Source organism: Phyllobates terribilis, unplaced genomic scaffold, assembly GCF_046119375.1.
Source record: "Phyllobates terribilis strain yellow unplaced genomic scaffold, ASM4611937v1 Scaffold_2__4_contigs__length_985480577, whole genome shotgun sequence".
Taxonomy (NCBI): Eukaryota; Metazoa; Chordata; class Amphibia; order Anura; family Dendrobatidae; genus Phyllobates; species Phyllobates terribilis.
The window spans coordinates 400751587-400771834 of record NW_027362762.1 but is presented as its reverse complement, the minus strand read 5'-3'; the positions used below and the strand labels follow the sequence as shown (position 1 = coordinate 400771834).

Genomic DNA, 20248 nt, shown 5'->3' with positions numbered 1-20248 from the left:
GGAGGAACATATTTCTTCTTCTGGTGGTGGATATTACATAAAGGATCTTTTTCTTGAGATGCAACCCACGGATTTTGGAACTTCGTGCCCTAGGTGGAGATGTGCTTACTTCATAATGTAAAATTGCCCGGAATGACTCGCTTTCAATTTGCGCTCATACACACAGGAACAGATACAATGTATGAGCAAATACACCCCCCTAGGCTTACATTTTTTTTTAAATGTGCCAAATCTGATAAAATACTTTGAGAACAGCAAATATCTCAAGCTCATGTAGGTCCTTCTTCACGTGAGAGATTGTCTAGTGAAATGTCAGCCAATGGTTCCTACTTGTTCGTTAAATTAAATCATTTTTAAGGAAGCTTAAAAATCGTTGTTCTTGGCATCGCAATGGTCCTGTGTAAAAAGCACTTGTGCTGCCGAGAACAATGGCAGCCTATGTGGACTGAAGTGCGGTCTGGCTAAACAGGCAAATAAACAACCAGTGATCAGCAAACAAGTTGAAGATCGGCAGTCATTAAAGGGTGCACAACAACTAATGGAAATGGACCTTTAGTTTCCATCATGCTCAGGTTCACAGAAATGCACCCAAAAAAGTGCAAATGTGAACAAAGCCCAAGACACATAAAAGCAGCAGGGTACTGGGAATATTTGTAACAAAAAAAGATATAATAATATGGAGAGATGTGTATTAGTCTATTAATCTAAAAATGTAACATACAAACAGAAAAAGTTGCCTTACCTTATCTGCTAAAATAGCTAGCGTCCTCTCAATACCATTTGCCGATCGGTCCTTTGCCGCCCTGGAGAGCCGTTCTGCATAATAACTGACCTGTGTCTTCAAAGTATTAATGTGGGCAATGATCTCCTTGGCGCGAATGATATCTTGTGGGATGTAAACTATGGACTGAGGGCAGGCGGTTGTGCTGGAAATAAATGGCAACATAGAGGAAGGAGAAATTACCTCCAATCACTGAATAAATATATATACGACTGATGGTGAAACCTGTTACAGCGAGTGGAAAGTGCTTGACATGGTGTACATGACAATGATTCTTTATCTTATGTTGTCACGAGATGACAGATGCTGAACAAAAGCCGTGGATAAAAACAGAACCACAAATACGTTTCATCATTGGGTGCAAGTGAAAAGTGCATTAAGTACAATGTATCTGCTAAAAATCCAGCAAGAATAAGAAGCAGAGATCAGGCAATGGTCTTGTGAATACAGCATGCAGTGTTACTTGCAACAGTCATTTATACCTTATTTTACAGTCTCTAGAGCGACATAGTTAAAAATAATTATAACTAATTTACATGACCATTTTGCCCTTAGCAAAGGAGATAATTTAGAAGTATCTACTCGATGGTAACAGTATTTTTGGTGTTACAACAGCTTGAAACCCCCCACTGACCTCCCATCACAGAATGGAGGCGAGAATTTGGAATTGCGTTAAGGGTTCCCGAATTCTATCTTTGTTACAGAAGTCAGATCGATGGTCTAACAATTATCACCTATCCCATGTATAAGTGATATGGGTGGAATATCCCTTTAATGTATTCCTAAAGCCTCCTGGGTAAGCGCAAAGGTAACTAATTTTAGCTCTACATTTTCGTTCAAGGGGTTGTCAACCCCTGAGGAAATTTGTGGACGAATCCGAATGGTGTGCAATGTACACACCACTAGGATTTGGCTCCACTTGCTGGTTCTAACAGTGGTCATGTGAATGCGAACATGTGATTTGCATAGTTGCAGACATGTACCGAAGAGTCTCTTAATAGATTGTACTGAGAAGCGGCTGTGGCCGTATTATTGGCATGTGACCGCCACTATGCAAATCACATACTTGTGGCCATGTGACAACTACTGGAACTGACAAGTGGAGCCGAATCCTATCAGTGTGTACATAACACATCATTAATATTTAGCAAGCAGTAGGACTTGCCAAAAATTTCCTCAAGGGTGTGCAACTCCTTTTAGGGAACCTATCACCAAGTTTTTGCCACCTAATTTGACAGCAGAATCATGTGGAGACAGACGCCATGATTACAGTGATGTGTCACTTACTGGGCTGCATGCTGCAGTATTTCAATAGAATCTGTCATTGGGGTTTTGCTACTCAATATGAGTAGCAAAACCCCAGTGACAGATTCCATTGAAATACTACAACACTTCTGTAGATTTTAATTGATTGACAAGTAGAAATCACTTTACCTTAATGGTTTCAGTAAAAATGGTGCAAAAGAAATAATTTACTGATAAACAGATTATATGAATTGCAACAATTCCAAAAAACAAACTACACTCCTAACGTGGTACTGAAGAAGACTATACTACATTACTTAAATATAAAAAGGATCTATGTCTAAAATGTAATTGGCATGACAGGTACATGCTTAAAAATAAACCCGGCCTTTTCTAGAAGCATCTAAAAGCACAGGAAATTATGCAGGAGAATATCCCATGCCCAGGTGTGGCTATAGAGAGAAGCAGCAATAGCATTTTGGGTTCCTCTGCCCATTCTAATAGCTAGAAGGACAGAAAAGTGTATTTAAAAGAAAGCACCACAATGCAATAATGGGAACATCCACACAAAACCACAGACTGTATTACAAAATGCATGGAAAAACAAATATGGTGTCATGGATGCTGCAAAGCCAACTCACCAACTTTCCTCATAACTGCTATAAGGAGCCAAGAAACAAAGCGTAAAATTAGATCAAAAACGTTTTCTTTCTTTAAAAGCTTATGAAAACAGCTGCATTTTTGGGTAGGGCTCCATGGGGGACACATGTGGGCTTCAGTAGAGCCTTAACCTGGCACCAAATATTACCATCTTTTTTATTTAAATTGAAACTATGGGCAAAAAACTAGGTAAACAGATAATAATGGCTTCTCTGATGAAATCCACTCGGGTGCTCAAATCAGACCCTTAAAACCATCGACAACCAGCTGATATTGCCACCGGTTGTGTCTGGAATGGACGATTGGGCAAGCTAGGTTCACACCATGTTCTGGATGAACATGTATTGACATATATACGTAACATGCCCACAGGAAAGGAGCAGCCAACCTTGTGCTGAATCATTATGGGACATGTCTGGCCAGGATACATCAGTATATATTGGTCTAAACTGTATTGAATTTATAAGGGAGCAAAAAAGATTCGCAGGATCCTGGTCCAGGGCCAATGTGAACCATCTACTTCGAATGGCATTCAAGATGCCTCTTCTGATTAGAAGGCCCCACAACATCATTACATGGCAAAGCGCCACATGATCCTGTAAAACATTTTGTTCAACGCTAATTAAAATGCTTATTCAACTATGCTTTTCAAAAACACTGTATGCCAAAATCTTTTTTTTTTTCTAACGGAAATTAGTGGCAGGCGTATGGAACACACGGGCATACAGTGGCACATGCCAGAGACATGTTTTGGGCAGACCATCTTCTCATGGTGAGAACTTGGTGAGAGCGGTCCTTCATAGTGGCTATTTGATCTGGCTAATAGAAGGGGATTCCAAGTTGGAAACGTAACCGTGCGAGTGGACAGGGTTGTACATAATATAGACAGTCTTTTGTAAGGTTTTGTGAGCCATATTAAGCATACAAATAGTAGATTCAATTGCTTATAATTATCAAGGCTGTTCCGCAATAGCTTCAAATCTAGTCAAATATAATGATTTAAAGAGTCTGTATAATTCCATTCTACCAGCTGATCTGACATTGGGCATGGAAAGATGCAGAGGTCTGATAAGGATCATATTTTATTAAGTGGTTTGCCACATTTAATCATCTTTAGAAATACAGGACGTGGACCTGTAATCTAGTTACCAATATAATGTTATTACTGGATCCACACTTTGTGCAGTCTCCTTGTTTTTACAGTCTAATTCACTGACTGTACAAATCTCCAGTCCAGAACATGGCTCCTGAAGGAGGGTCATGTAACCAAGCCCATCAGTGGCCTCCATGGATAATATTGTGCCTAGATGAATGGGTCTGGTCACATACAGTAAGTGCCTATGCTCCAGACAGTGAATGAAGAAGCAGATCACATATGAAAACAAGGCTTGATGTAAAAAGGGGATCTATGATCCAAGTTCATGAAAGTCGTGGAGGTCCCACCAGAGAGATATTGTAATTGTGGGACAACCCTTTTAAGGCCTCATACGGATGCTTTTGCAATTGTGTCACCCAATATCAGACTGAATGGCAGAACTGAATTAAAGGTAATTAATGATACTTTAAGCTTGTTATTAGAAAAGATCTAGTCGAAAAGGCAGCACATGGCTGATTATGATAAACAAAATTATAAGTAATAAATAGATCAGTGATGTAATTAAACCCTTGCTTACTTTTTCTTTGCGTCTTCAAACTTGTGTAACATCTTCCGCAATCCACCAGACTTAAAACCTTGGCAATGTGCAGCTGGAGCTCCTATAGTGACTATATCATAGTTCTGATCTGAAGTCAAAAGTTTATGAGGTTTAGTATTCTTTTTAAATGTAAGTTATTGTATAAAAAAAAAAAAACGGTCAAAACTGGTAACTGATACACTGTGTTATGCCAAGTGCCGGCCCTGAGCGTAGCACATTTTGCCCACAGTTTCTCTTTTAATTGCATGTGGTTTCCCATCTCACCCCATTACATTCTATTAGGCCAAAGTAACTGGTTAGTGCCATATAACGAAATATTGGGTCAGATTTATTGTCACAGTAAATTGCACAAAGATTATTAACTGGCACATACCTCTTAATATATGTGTTTTATTATGGACTGTACTATATAGTCAGAAACTGAAGTCAATGTGAGATATAAGCAGATGTAGATTTATCACAAGATATGAGACATTTTCTGGCATCAGGCTTGAAGGGGTTTTCTCAACATACATCTTCAAGAGAAAGTGCCTGGTTGTTGGGGAAAAGGGCGTTACTGATCGAGTGAAAGTTCAGACCAGCAGCATTTTCGTGGTCGGGAGGTGGACAGTACTGTAGAATGGCTTCTAGGCTACTGTGGGTATATAAAGGAATAGGGCTGTAATGAAGTGCCCGGGATACATCTGCGCTTCAAAGGTCTTAGTATAAACTACATTGAAGCAACTGTGCATGTTTGGCCACTTCTGCGAAACAGCAGGAGTGGCCTGTCACCTTGGAAACGTGCAGTAAACATTATGGGCAGGACGGTGGCTCAGTGGTTAGCACTGCAGCCTTGCAGCACTGGGGTTCTGGGTTCAAATCCCACCAAGGACAACATCTGCAAGGAGTTTGTATGTTCTCCCCGTGTTTGCGTGGGTGCCAGGTATGGCAATGCTAATCTGTGCACATGATGCGGACATTTCCACTCCGGATTCGCATTGCGTTAAAAAACGCAGCAGGACCCTTTTGCGGGCGTTTCTGCCGCAAATTTGCGCCCATTGACTTGCATTGAATCGCAGCAAACCCGCAGGTATATGTGGATTTGCTACGTTTCAATTAAAGTCAATGGCAGCAAATTCACGGCGGAAACGCGGTGCGGGTGGTACCTGGGTTGGAGAGGAGGACTACAACGCCTCTCATCAGGCCGCCGCTCCCGCTGATAACAGCGGGAGCGGCGTGGCTGGGAGCAGCAGTAGTCTTCCCAGCCAAGCCAGCTACCACGCTGTGTAAAAAAAAGAAAAAAGAAAGTAAATAAAAAAATCTCCATACTCACCTGTCCAGCACCTCCCGGTGTCCTGATCCCCGACGGCGATCCTCTCCTCCCGGCGTCATACTGCGGGGAGCGGGCTCGCTCCCTGCAGTGTACTGAGCTGCCAGGACCTGCGGTGATGTCAGCGATCAGCTGATCAGTCACGTGACCTCACCGTGGGAACCTTCAGAAGAAAGTTCCCAGGGTGATGGCGGTGAGAGCTCACTGGGGCTGATCACCTGATCTTCAGCTGATGAACCCCAGTGAACTCCTGCAGCAGCATGTACACTGACAGGGGTGATTTTACACCCCTGTCAGTAAACAGTGCTGTCATTTACAGCAGTGACATCATGATTGCTGGTGTCACTGCTGTAGACGTGACAAGGATCGTCGTGGGGCACTCGTTGGCGGTACGTGGACTGCGTCGTTGACGGCGGACAGGTGAGGAATATGGTTGTTTGTTATTTTACTTTTTTTCAGGAGATCAATGGCTTCGCGGACCCGTGCAATAAAAAAAATAATTAAAAACCGTGTGTTTTTTATTTCATTAAAATACTTTATTCTGGCCGTAATTTTATTGAAAAGGCGGCGACCATTTTAATACGCAGTTAGTAATGGGGGCGTCTTATAGACCCCCTCCATTACTAACCTGGGCTTCACGTCAGCCGCCAATACAAGGCTGACGTGAACCCCAACCCCATTACCCCACTCGCCACCATTACAGGGCAGTGGGAAGAGCAGAGACTAAGCGCTGTTCAACGCATGAAAAAAAATGCAGCTTGAAAGCAGTCACTCTCTACATAACGCTCTGGTGTAAAGAAGATTTTTTTTTTTTTTAAGTACTAGTTACATTATATATGAAAGCAATACCTGATGTGGATTCATCCTGAACTCTCATTCTTTGAATGTGTAAATTGGTAGGAACGAACTCTAGTTTCTTGTCTGCTTTTAAGCTACTTGCTTTAAAAGACACACCTAGAAAACAAAATAATTTCATAGTATAGTACTTATGAAGAGAAAATTTAATTTCCCAGAGGAGCATGCATGGCTTTTAAGTCTCCTCACTCTGACATGCCAGGCTTGTCATGTCAATCTCCACAAGGAGAGACGTTACCCCTTAGACCATAGTACAGTACTTGAAATTTGACATACACATTCATATTAATATATTACTTAGAACAGTAAATGCAAAATTGTCCTTGTTTTCACCTGACAGTTATGTGAGGTGTATAGGTAGACTTAGATTTCTGGAAAAGCATGCCAGGAGAGGGTGCAATAGTCACACGTCAGATACAGTGACTCTTAGTTACCTCTGTTATTTTTATTTTCAAAGCAATTCCAGATATAAAGGGAATCTGTCACCAGGTTTTTCCTACCCTAAATGAGACAGTCTCTTTAACTTGCTTAACCCCTTCGCTACTTTGGGTTTTTCCGTTTTAGATTTTTGCTCCCTGTTTTCCCAGAGCCATAACTTTTTTATTTTTCAGTCAACTTGGCCATGTGAGATCTTGTTTTTTGCAGGACAAGTTGCACTTTTGATCGACACCCCATTGGTTTTACCATATTATGTACTGAAAAACGGGAAAAAAAAAATCAAAGTGCGGTGAAATTGCAAAAAAAGTGCAATTTCACAATTGTTTTTTGTTTATTTCTTTACCATGTTCACTAAATGCTAAAACTGACCTGCCATTATTATTCTCCAGGCCATTACGAGTTCGTAGCTACCAAACATGTATAGGTTCTTTTTTATTTAAGTGGTGAAAAAAAAATCCAAAGTTTCCAACAACAAAAAATGGCGCCATTTTCCGAGACCTGTAGCGTCTCCATTTTTTGGGATCTGGGGCCAGGTGAGGGCTTATTTTTTGCGCACCGAGCTGACATTTTTATTGTTACAATTTTGGGGTAGATACGATCTAATTCTGGTGTTTTGTTCTTTTTTATCTCATTACGCCGTTTACCGATCCATTTAATTCTTTTTTTATATTGATAGATCGTGCGATCCTGAACGCGGCGATACCAAATGTGTGTATATTTGATTTTTTTATTGTTTTATTTTGAATGGGGCGAAAGTGGGGCGATTTGAACTTTTATATTTTTTCCATGTTTTTAATATTTTTAAAAACAGTTTTTTTATATTTTACCGGCTTCAATAGTCTCCATGGGAGACTAGAAGCTACGATCATTTAATCGCTTGTGCTACACACAGCAGGGCTTCAAAAGTGCAGGCTCAGCGCCGGAGCCAAAGAGGGGGATGCGACCTTGGACGTACTCATATGTCCAAGGTGGTAAACTGGTCAAAGGGAGTCGGTCACCAGGTTTTGCCACCTACTCAGAGCAGCATAATGTAGAGACAGAGACCCTGATTACAGCTATGTGTTACTAATTGGGCTGCTTGCTGTAGATTTTTATAAAATCACTGTTATATATGCTGCAGATCTATTAGTTCTCTGAATGGTTGAGAGAATGTTCTCTGTGTACATTGTGCATCAGTGGTGAGGGTGGGATAATACAGAGCTCGTGAATATGGAGGTCTACCTGGCAGCAGGTTTACTTGTCCTCTAGTGATAATCTGCTGATAAAACTGTAATTTTATTAAAACTACAGGAAGCAGCCCAATAAGTGACAGAGCGCTGGAATCAGTATCTCTGTCTCTACATTATGCGATTCTCAAAGTAAATGGCAAAAACCTAGTGACAGGTTCCCTTTAAGCAAGCTAAAGAAGATATCTCATCAAAGACATGCCCTTAAATATGGGAGGCACTGAAGCAATCGGCTTACTGCTAGTGATACAACTCCTAAAATCTCCAGTAAACTGATCATTTTGCAGGGGGAATTTGTTGTCACCTGATCTTATCCCCTTCAATGGCTGTAGCAGTAGCAATTACATGGCGAGCCTCGGTAACACGCAGCTTGTTAGAGGCTCGTTCATCACATAAAAGCATATGGACCGGGGTAACCCCGATTCATTGAAAAATGAAAGATTCTACAATAATCTAATATATTTTGATTTTTAGTCCATCATCATTCTGAAAATCTCAGCTTTCTGTCAGTGAATGAAAATATTCCTATTTACATCCATATTCTCTATGCCCAAATGCAATACTTAGATCTACCAGACAGTACGTCAGTGTAGGCGATCCTCTGTAGTACAACTACTGGCATACAGACTACTGGGCAATACATATTAACTGGAAACATTTGGTAGTATTTATCCTGGACTGAAAACAATGGTAAAATGCCATAGACTGTACAGGTTTTCAGGACATTGATGTAAACCAGAATGTTTCCATTCACTGACAACAAGCACAGATCTTGAACATAATAAGGAGCTGAAAGTAAAAGTATATAAGAAAGTAGATCGTTACATTACATGATGATCAAGCTTTATTTACTTTTCATATTTCTGCTCCTTATTTTAACATAACATTTCCCTGATACAATACCATGGCTTGGAAACATAAATTCTATTAAGTCACTTCTACACAGACCATGACTTCAGTGGGAAAAAAAGGACTATTTGCAGTGGTTATGCATTATACAAAAAAAGAACCAAGACTCTAAAGTCTGATGGTAAATTTCTTCAGCTGACCTTTGTACTGATGAAGATTAGTCATATTATCCTGGTATGTCAGAATAATCGTCTGATACTGAGTTACTATCTGTCGACGCAGGTTCTCCCAGCATGGAGACAATTCCCCCAGTTCCTCAAGTTCGCACACCCTGTGCAAGACAAGATTGGGAAAATCTCATTATAAGAGAAACAGCAACTTAATGTAAAGCTAAACTTAATAACATATTTTCATTTAAAAAAGCTGCCGTGATATTGAAATGTCAGCATTGGCCCCTGCTTTACTACATTGTTTCCTCCCCCTCTGTGTACAGGAAAAAAGAGGATGGACGACTAATCCAGTACAATAGCTTAGTCAGCGCCTTGTGAATAAGGCATTAAAGAGAAGGGGGCTGGCTTAGCTAATCAATGAGGCAGTGAGCCAGCACCCTTCATACAGGGGCAGGAAACCGGCCTGGTCAAGTGTTTGTAATATCTAAGAATACATACAATCCCAATTTTCCATGGGCACTGTGGGTTAATGCTGTAAATTTACATATTTTTATCTGATATGAGAAAAAGCATTTCCAGGATGAATGTTGCAAGTTCTATAGGATGCAATTAACCGCAGTCAGTTACGGAAAATGTGGTAATCGAACAACACTTTTGGGTTTTTGATCTCCCTCCAGTATGAACAGTAGAAAGTTCACAATTCTTTCAGCCCCAGAAGCATGCTTTGCCCAGTGCGGTGCACCTACACAATGGGTTAATATTGCCCATTTATATCCCTTTATGTATCCCCCCCCCCATGGTGCTGCTGCAAATTTTTTTCACATGGGCAGGCTCTAACCTTAATCAGTCTCCTTCCCCCACTGGCAGCCAACAATGTAGTGATTTTTTGTATGCTTGTGCAGGCAGTCACATATACTTCACCTTGCTGCATCCTCTTCAAGAAGGAGCTTAACAAATTGTCTAGGTATGTTCAAGGAGAGGACACTCTCAGCCATTTGCTCTAATATGCGTAGGTGATTTCCGTCTGTTGTAGGAAAACGGTACATACGACAAATTGCACCACCAAACACTGGAATGAAGAAGACGGAAAAATATTATTTAGTAAAATGCCTTATTACTCAGGAAATGTATTGTACTGGGAAATTTTCATCCAGAGGTTTAAACATGCGACAACTAAAACAAGCAGATTAGAAAAATATATTAGATAGACAGATACGCTGTGTGAGATTTGGCTGAAACAGAGATAGCCACAGTGGGTTTTTTGTATTCTGTTCAAATAATGTAAAAAAAATGTAGTATGTATATTGTAAGAACAACAACTATTCAGCTAAGAAAGTAATACACCCCCGATTGGTCCTAAAGATAAAATGGTATTAAACAATTTTAAAGGGGCTGTCCATTACTTGGCCAACCCTTTTTTAAATAAAGGAGTCCCATTGTAAAATAAAAATAATATATATTCACCTGCCACAACTTTGTCATTCCAGCGATATAATTGCTGGATATCTTGGGGCTCGAGTAACATGGTTAAGCCATGTGAGCCCTGCAGCCAATCAGTGACTGCTATTGGGTGCTGTGTAGTGATGATCGAGCATGCTGGAAAAACAGGCATTCCTCACATATATTAAAGCTGTCAAACAGTCGCAAATCATGTTCATGGAGCGACGAAAACTTAACCCCCAAGCACGCTGAAGATAATAGGTGCTCGCCTGAGCATGCGCGGAAATCTCAAGCAACGAGCATGCTCGCTCATCACTAGTGCTGTGCTCTCACTTTCTATGGACGAGCCTCAGACAAGTGGAAGACGTCAGAGCACAGCAGTCCATCAGTGACTGCTGATTGGCTGCAGGGCTCGCATGGCATAATAAAGTCATGCAAGCCCCAGGAAACCCGGCACCAATAACACTGCAACAGCGTCAGGGAGGGAAGTGAGTATATGCTATCTTGGTTTTACAAGAGAGACTGCTTCATTTAAAAAAAGGGTTGTCCAGGTAGTGGGCAAACCCTATTAGACAGGTCAAGAGTGCTGTATACAAGGGGTTAGGTAGCCCTGTTAGTGTGCATTAAATTATACCTATACCTGTTTCCATTGCATTATGGGAGCTAAGTCGCCTTTATTAGCTGCTCATGATGAATTAAATGCATGTACCAATATGAACCAACTCAAGGGAAGATGAGTAAATTATGTTTGCATGTTGCATGTTAGTCCATAGGAGAAGCCATGCAACCTGTATGTTTTAAAATAATTCTTTATTTATTGAATAGTAAACAACATACAGCAAAAAGATTGAGTAATATAAAATTTCAATCATTTGGTGAAAAAGTGAGGTCATGGTACAAACAAAAATAACAGTATCTAGAAGTAATTAACAAATAACGATAGGTAGAATAGTCTGGATTGTCAAAGATAAAAAAAATTTGGCTGAAACAGAATACAACTATTAGAGAAAACAAGAAGTGGATAACAATTGAGATCACAGTACGGTACCATTTGGTGAAAAGAGAGAGGGGAGGAGGAATGGGAGGCAAAATGGATTAGGGGGGATGTGATTATGCGGAATGTCCATTTTGGTGCGGTGGAATTTGGGATTTGTTAGTCCATGGTGTCCAAATTTTGAGAAATTCTAAGTGGGTATGGGATTCCCAGCTAATGAATTCTTCAAGGCGATGTAATAGGTGGATTGTATTTATCCAGTCTGATTTGGAAGGAGGGGTTACTTGTTTCAGTGTAGGGGATTAAGTGTTTTGCAGCTCCTAACAAAAGAGCAATTTTAAATTTGAAATATTTTGCAGGCCTAGCCCCAGATAGTAGGATTTCCGCAGGGGTTAGAGTATGTTTAATGAATCCGAATTCTATCTCCGCCCAGAACGGTTTTACTTTGGGGCAGAATCAAAAGATATGAGAAAGCGTGCCTTTGTGCTTATCACATCGCCAACATAGGTTGGACTATGTTAAACCTAAGTGGTGTAATAGGAGTCCTGTACCATCGTGATAGTAATTTATAGGAATTTTCTTGCAAAAGTATGCAACTGGAGAAACCATGTGAGTTAGATAGAATGGACTTTGTATCAGCATCAGATAGGTTGATGTTTAATAAGAAACGTCAATTTATAAGAGTTGGTTGGTGAAGTCAAATGGTAATATATTTTGGAGATCCCTTTGGAGACAGGGAAAGGAAGTTTCGAGATCAGACCAAGATAGGACCAATGTCTGACATTTCGAAATTTTGTTTTAAAAAGAGTCAGGATGCGAGAGGCATGATTTCGCTGTAGGAAGCTATAAAGGCGGCGAGTAGCTTCTTCTGGCCAAGAGTCCATCATAGATATTTTGTTAGATAAGAATTGGGAGATATTATAGCTAGGCAGATGGGGCCATAAGTTAAACACATCAGGGTAATTGGGATCTATAAAATATGGGATAGTGGAGATAGGGTCTAAAGCCGAGGGAGTCAATGTACTGTAGGAAACAAGACATGGATCGCTTAATAGCTAGACTAGCAGAAGTGGTGCTAGCCAAGCTAGACTTATGAGGAGGTCGGTTCAGATGTATTTATGAGCGTTCTTCCCTAATAGCAGGTATTCTATGTCCGAGGTATTATGTTGCTTTGAAGAGTTGGCAAGCTTCTGTTTAGACGGATAGCTTTACAGTAAGTGTAGACATCTGGGAGAACAATGCCCATACAACCTTCATTTTCAGGTTAGTGTAAGAGAGAACTTTAGAAACCTATGTGCTTACCTGATTTTAATAATGTATCTTTTCTTAGTGATGCATATTTTGAGCGAATCCCTAAAGATTCTGTTAAACTTTCATCAACGGGAATTATCGTCTGAAAAAAAAAAAATAAGCACACCTGTGAATATAAAACCTCGGAAAATCAATTAGTCTAGAAATGCTTAATCTTTGCGGCACACCCAGTACATGACATCAGAATACATAGAAATCAGCCAAACCCGCCAGCTTCAGCAGGACCCGCTGGCCATATAAGACCTCATTTAAATATCAGTGATTTTTTGAGAAAGCAAAAAAAATGACCGATGTTCATTAATCTTTTGGATCAGATTTTTATCAGTGTTTGGCAAGTTTGTACGCTCACAGAAAAAAATACTACAATGAAAACATGAAATTTATTAGATATGCATTAAAAAATGTATACAGGGTAAAGCTAAATAAAATCTATATAATCGTCCAAGTATGTCCTAGACCCCTTTATGGGAAAAAGGTGTGAAGTAATAAAAATATTGATACTATTGTGCCCTATAAAGCCCTGATGGGGAACTGTACCCTACCTAGCCACGGAGGTTGACACCCTAAATACGCAAGTGGCGACCAAGCTCCACGATGGCTGGCCCTAGTTAGACCCTAGTCAGCCCTATTGGCAACCACAAAATAATATGCCACATTTAAAGGGGAATAGGAGCCAACAAATAACCACGGCTAGAATTGATATTCAGGTTATTATAATGAACAACCACAGTTGGTGATATAGGATGTTAAGATAGACTAATATAGCGACAAATATAGTACAAGCCTGGAACAGTTTCTCTAACAATGTCACTTTCATTGGGGACAAATCTCATTAACAGAGCCATGTAATCTCTAATGGATAAATGTTATCTCCTGTGAATAAATATTAAATATTCAAAACTCAATACTCATAGCTAATAAATTTCATGTTTTTATTGTAGTATTTTTTCTGTGAGCTATTTTTCTATTTCGATACTACTTTACCATTTTTCCGGCGATACTTGGTAAGCATGTTAGATTTTAGCATCAGTGTTTTAGTAGTTTTTCTCTAATGCAAAAATAAAACTGAAGGAGGGTTCTGAAGCTTTTTGGACAGCACACGGATGGTTTCTGAGTGCCGTCTGATTTTTTTTCATGGACCCATTGACTTGCATTGTCAGCTTTGATCCTTGACTCACATCAAAACTGGACATGTCTACATGTTTTGTCGTGGACCACTAGTATACCAGCCCCAGTTACAAGGGCAAAAAAAGATTAAAACACATTTTCTATATGGAGATGCCCCCAAAGGTCTTTTATGACCTTATGGGAGGCACAATGTATAAAATAAATGAAAAAAAAAATGATTAAGTTAATAAAATATAGCAGGTAAAAAAATATATAACAATACCACTGTCAAACCAAATCACATTTACTAGCCTATGCCTGCAAAAAAAAACACAAAAAAAAAACTTGTTGGGATATATAAAAATAATTGTTACAGAATGGGGAACAAATGTTTAAATGTATTTCAGTGGCCCTTCGTGGTCATAAAAAAAAAATTGGAAAAACAGACACTTATTTTCCTATCGATATTGCCCAATATCAGGATAAAAAAATAACATGACAGTGACATAAAAATTAAACCTCATGTAAACCGAAAAAAAACGCAAAAAATTACTTGAATACCCAAGTGAGAAAAAAAATGTATAGCTCTTTAAACTGCACGTATGAAAACATCTGAAAAAAATGGCCTTGTCATGAATGGCGATAAATGGCCCAGTCTTGAACTGGTTAAATTGATTACATCTATAAATCACATTGATAGATAGGAGTCCAATTAAATATTTTAATTAATAACAAGTTTCCATAAATATAAAGAGTTATCCTAGAAGTATAACGCAACGGTGCATGAATTTGGCTGGTCAGAAATATAACAGAAATACATTACACTTAATATCTTCTAAAAAAATATTTCTTTCTGCAGTAAATATGTAGATAATTTAGGATCCATCATCTGGGACTACCACAGTAGGGATGAATGAGGGGTACCAGCTGCTATCTGCTAGAGGAGTATACCTATCCTTCTGCACAGAATAAATAAGAGAATCGGAAGTGGCCATGCGCTCTTTTTTTTTTTTTATAATAAAACAGACTTTATATAACCTGATAGGATGACAGGCTATAAAACTAAGAAAAAAATTGACAAAACTGCACGGAAAAAAATGTGACAAAGACGCAACAAATATTTAACGTGTAGTACAAAAATATCCCAACACATATTCATAAATGGGTCAGGGACTGGCGTCTAGTGTCCCCCCAAATAACACCACAAGATTATGCGGTGGAGTACTCCAGATAGCATATTTTTGAAGAAAAGAAAGGATTGGACGACTAAAAGAGGTGTCCCCTTGAGAAGGTTGACCGCAAAACGCGTGTCAGGGTAGTGCCGACAGGACTCTCTCTGGTCTCTCCTTTTCCCACTATCGGTAAGCATACTTTGCCTTTCCCTATCTGTGGCCACTTGACCTTATACATTCTATGGTGTTTGGGCAGATAGGCTCAGTGTATTTCATACATTATCAGGATACATCTTATAGGATTGACTCAGTGGGTCTATGTGTGTGTTTCCTCCTTATCGATGACACATTGATACTCTGCTGTTTGACTGTTTTTAATTAAATTGTTTAAATACAATTTTCATATTTTATTATTAAGTTCTTGTGGTTTATGATTACTCCAATCCTTTCTTTTCTTCAAAAATACTTAACATGTGCACATGCCCTTAAAGGTAACCTGTAATGTCCCCAAATGCTAGTAACCTGCAAATATGAGGTTAATCTGTAATTAATATAGTTTCAATTTTGTTTGGCCGCCTTACCGAAAGTGCGATCTACTAGGAGAGCCACTGGATTTCAGTCATGGGCGCACTTTGATTGACAGCTCACTCTTCACAGATACACTGCTTAGCCGGCTGCCAGTCAGTGTCGGGAGCGCATACAGCCGCCACTCACTGTGTACTGAGCAGTGACTGAAGCTGCATCGACCGCGCCTCTACGACTGAAACCCGGAATCTCTCAGGAGGAACAAAGTTCATTTTCCCCCCTTCCCAGTAGACATGCTTGCAGTAAGGCGGACAGGAAGTATTTTAACGCTGTTTACCTGCATATTGGCCCTATATCTGCAGGTTAACAGCATTTGGTGACATGACAGGTTCCCTTTACCATAGTTGGGGAAACATGATACTTGGTTTACTGATCCATAAAGAAAAATCTATTTACAGGAACAGACAACTAATGATTCGGCCTCTACAATGTCAAAGAACTCCAGCGTTCGCTTGAAAATCTGATCTTAAAAGTGTTATTATCAGTACTTACTCTCCCATTAACAGTATCTGATGATCTGGACACAGGCGCTTGCTGGTCAACTTTCTCCTCCATTTGCCAGCCTATTACCGTAATATTGCCAATACGCTGTTGCTCAGTAGACCTGTAGAGAAGAAAACAGACTTTATATTCAGTAGGATCCATCATTAACAAGAATAAGTATGTACTGCTCACATACATTGTTTGTCAGCTTTTCCGGTTACTTCTACGTTTAGAACGTCATTGTAACAATATAGGATTTTTGTCTCCTTTATACTCTTTATGTACCACACACTATGGACTAATTCATCGTTCAATATTTGCATTTATTTTTTTACAAATCACTTTTCTTATATTTTATCTTGTGGTATTCACTGACTTTTTTCGCACCAAATTTTTCAAAATGCCACACATAGCTAATGAATTTTGCACAAAATAACAAATGCTCTTTATTTATGATTTAAAAAAGTACAAATCTAAAGAATTTGGTGCAAATCAAAAATAGGCTAAAAACACCCAAAAAACAGAAATACAATAATGAGTTGGGTCTAATGTACATATGCAACATTGGTCTTCTACATAGGCATTTTTTCCAAGCGGAATTGGCCCAAAAACACTAGGGAATCCTTATGCCAGCATAGTCAATAAGAATCCTGAAGTGCTGTGCACATGATCTGTAATTTTAAACACATAGCAAATCATAAAAGGAAATCTGCAGCATGTCAATTCTTTGTACGTTTTTGCTGCGTTTTTCATCCATTGATTCAATTGCGTCAGTCAATTGCTGAACAGCTCCCAGATCGACACTGCGCAAGCTCGGCTCCATGATCGACACTGCGCAAGCGCGGCTCCACGATCGACACTGCGCAAGCGCGGCTCCACGATCGACACTGCGCAAGCGCGGCTCCACGGTCGACACTGCGCAAGCGCGGCTCCACGATCGACATTGCGCAAGCGCGGCTCCACGATCGACACTGCGCAAGCACGGCTCCACGATCGACACTGCGCAAGCGCGGCTCCACGATCGGCACTGCGCAAGCGCGGCTCCACAATCGACACTGCGCAAGTGCGGCTCCACAATCGACACTGCGCAAGTGCGGCTCCACAATCGACACTGCACAAGTGCGGCTCCACAATCGACACTGCACAAGTGCGGCTCCATAATCGACACTGCACAAGTGCGGCTCCACAATCGACACTGCGCAAGTGCGGCTCCACAATCGACACTGCACAAGTGCGGCTCCACAATCGACACTGCACAAGTGCGGCTCCATAATCGACACTGCGCAAGCGCAGCTCCATATTAGTCACTGCGCAAGCGCGGCTCCATAATCGACACTGCGCCAGCGCAGGATCTTTCAAAGCGTATTTGAGTGATGTAGGCGCAACCCTGGGAACATCATTCAAATTACGTGGGTGGCAACAAGCGTGACTGAATGAAATGAAGCACACCCCTATGACTAAACGAGCAAGTACAATCTAACTATATAAAGTGCTTTTTGCACATGATATTAGTGACAATTTTAATGAAAAAATGTGTTAGTGATGCATTGAGAACAGTTTACATGCTAAAAAGGACATGAGAGGTTCCCTTTAAAGGAATCTGTCACCAGGTTTTTGATACCTAATCTGAGAGCAGCATAATGTAGAGAAAGAGACCTTGACTCCAGCAATTGTTGTCACTTACATACTGGGCTGCTTGTAAGTAAGTAAACCTGCTGCCATGTAGTCCTCCATATTCATGAGCTCTATATAACCCCAGCCCCATCACTGACTGGCAGCTTTCTGACTATGCACAGTGTACACAGAAAGTTGCTAATCAGTGATGTGGGCGGGGTTATACAGAGCTCAGCATTCAGAGCACTGCTAGATCTGCAGCAGATAAAACAGGGATTTTACCAAAACTCCAAGCAGCCCATTAAGGCTACGCTCCCATGATAAGCATTTGATGCTGCAGATTTTTGCACCTATTAGGTAAATTCGGTTACTTGCATTTTTTTTTTCATTGATTTTTTTAATGCATTTTATTGTGTTTTTTCACATTGTGATTTTTATCTCTTGTTGGTGTGTCATGTTTTAAATAAAACTGCTTTGTTTTTGATACTTCCTAGTATTTGACTTTGACAAAACTTCATGTGTGGATTCCATGCATTTTTAGTATCTTTTCAGCACAGAAACGCACTAAAACTGCACATGCGCTTTTTACATATGGATTTTATGCAATTTTGCACAATCCATTGCAATTCTGTGGGGGAAATCCGCACATTAAATTCAGTGTGCCGGCAATACAAATTGACATGGTGCAAATGTGAAACACACACCGCAGGTCAGTAAAAAAAAAGCACAGTAGGCAGGAGATTTCTATAAATCCCATCCACTTTGCTGGAACGGTACAATTATGCATTTTTTAAGCAGCAAAAATACGCAGGGTCACAAACTCACAACAAACTCATCGTAGGAACACAGCCCAAGTGATACATCGCTGGAGTCAGGGTCTCTGCACCCACATCATGCTGCTCTCAGATTTCATAGCAAAAACCTATATACGTCATGTAGAAGTACATAGTATCAGAAAGTTAACACTGACCATAATGGCAAATGTAACCTGTGGTTTTTCTCTTGCAGCAAATCTTTCACTATAAACTTTCCTGAGCCCAGCAAGTACATCTGCATGGAAAGAAGACAAGAATATTACTTACAGCATATTTTAAAGTTCAAGGTTACTTTACTGTACATCAACATTATGTTATAATACACTCCCAAATGTATCAGCTGCCAACATGACAACTGCCATGTCACGTTCCTCCATATAGCCACTTCAGAGGAAGAGGACATGAACTGTAGTGTCACATATTCGAGCTAGGAAGCCTGAAAGTCAATATCAACTCTATAAAAGCAACCTGTCATCAGGATTAGCCTCTACAAGGTATTAGGAGCACTTTATCAGCTTTCTAATACACAGTTTTAGCCATAAATGCTATATGTATGTGTCCATGCGCTCCTTGCCTGCGGTCACCGGAGTAGTCTGAGACCACTGTCAATCAACGTCTCTGCATGCAGAGGGGAATGGTAGGAGGGAGGGCTGATAAGAGTCATAAAATGCTCCAAATAAATTAAAAAAGAGTGGACCAATTGTAATTTGTAGTAAAATATTGATGATATTGGTAATTTGCAGTATATTGGTTTGACATCTGTCCAAGATGGTTTAGTGAATCTTGCATTGAGCAGGGGTGTTGGACACCAGGGCTGTGCAGTTTGTGTCCATTTTGGTGGAGTCGGAATAAAATGGACCGACTCCAACTCCTAAAATAATAAATTGGGTACAGTAGTTCAATGCAGTTTGTGGGGAATATTTTTTCATAAGAATTTGGGAAAGTTATGAAATGTCCTATAAATGTCTGTCCTATTCCTGATCTAAGGGTCTAGACTTTTAGCTGAGATGAATCTGTGATACCATAAATTTATCACTTAAACATGAGCCATGTATGAGGGAGTCGGAGTTGTGGAGTCAGTATCATGGAAATTGAAGAGTTGGAGGTTTGGCTTACCGACTCCACAGCCCTGTTGGACACGATGACCCCGGAGGTCCCTTCCAACTCTAACATACTATGATTCTATCAACACCAGCCATTAGGAAAAGACTCATAAATCTTTCCAGTGGTGTTTCATTCAGTGTTCAATAAAAACATGCTAGAAAAGACGAGGGAGAACTCAATGTCTATTCCCTGGAAGAAAGAAGGCAAAGAGAAGCAAGCTAAGGGTTTAAAGGAAGTTCAGGTCAGGACATTTTACAAGGGGTCATAATCTAAAACAAGAAGATGAAAAGATCAAGGGTAAGGTAAGTTTTGGATTTTTAGAGGCTCTGTTACAGATATGACAGATCAGGATGGAATCGTTCCTAGCAGACACAAATGACCTATAGTGGATCCCTG

The 20248-nt window shown here is 40.1% G+C and overlaps 1 protein-coding gene across 8 annotated transcripts in view; it reads right to left on the bottom strand.

The window, feature by feature from the left end:
- The window catches only part of INPP4A (inositol polyphosphate-4-phosphatase type I A), a 149458-nt gene that overhangs the window by 49241 nt on the left and 79969 nt on the right, over positions 1–20248 (bottom strand). For 5 of the 8 annotated variants that reach the window (XM_073664894.1, XM_073664893.1, XM_073664897.1 and 2 more), the window contains 9 exons: positions 18904–18983; positions 16329–16440; positions 12964–13054; positions 10149–10296; positions 9258–9388; positions 6539–6643; positions 4360–4468; positions 2668–2685; positions 743–926 (listed from right to left, as the gene is read on the bottom strand). In XM_073664894.1, coding sequence (XP_073520995.1) covers positions 743–926; positions 2668–2685; positions 4360–4468; positions 6539–6643; positions 9258–9388; positions 10149–10296; positions 12964–13054; positions 16329–16440; positions 18904–18983 — 978 coding nt within the window. The remainder of the gene's footprint in view (positions 1–742; positions 927–2667; positions 2686–4359; positions 4469–6538; positions 6644–9257; positions 9389–10148; positions 10297–12963; positions 13055–16328; positions 16441–18903; positions 18984–20248) is intronic. The other 3 variants (XM_073664896.1, XM_073664903.1, XM_073664913.1) reach the window with 1 other exon arrangement.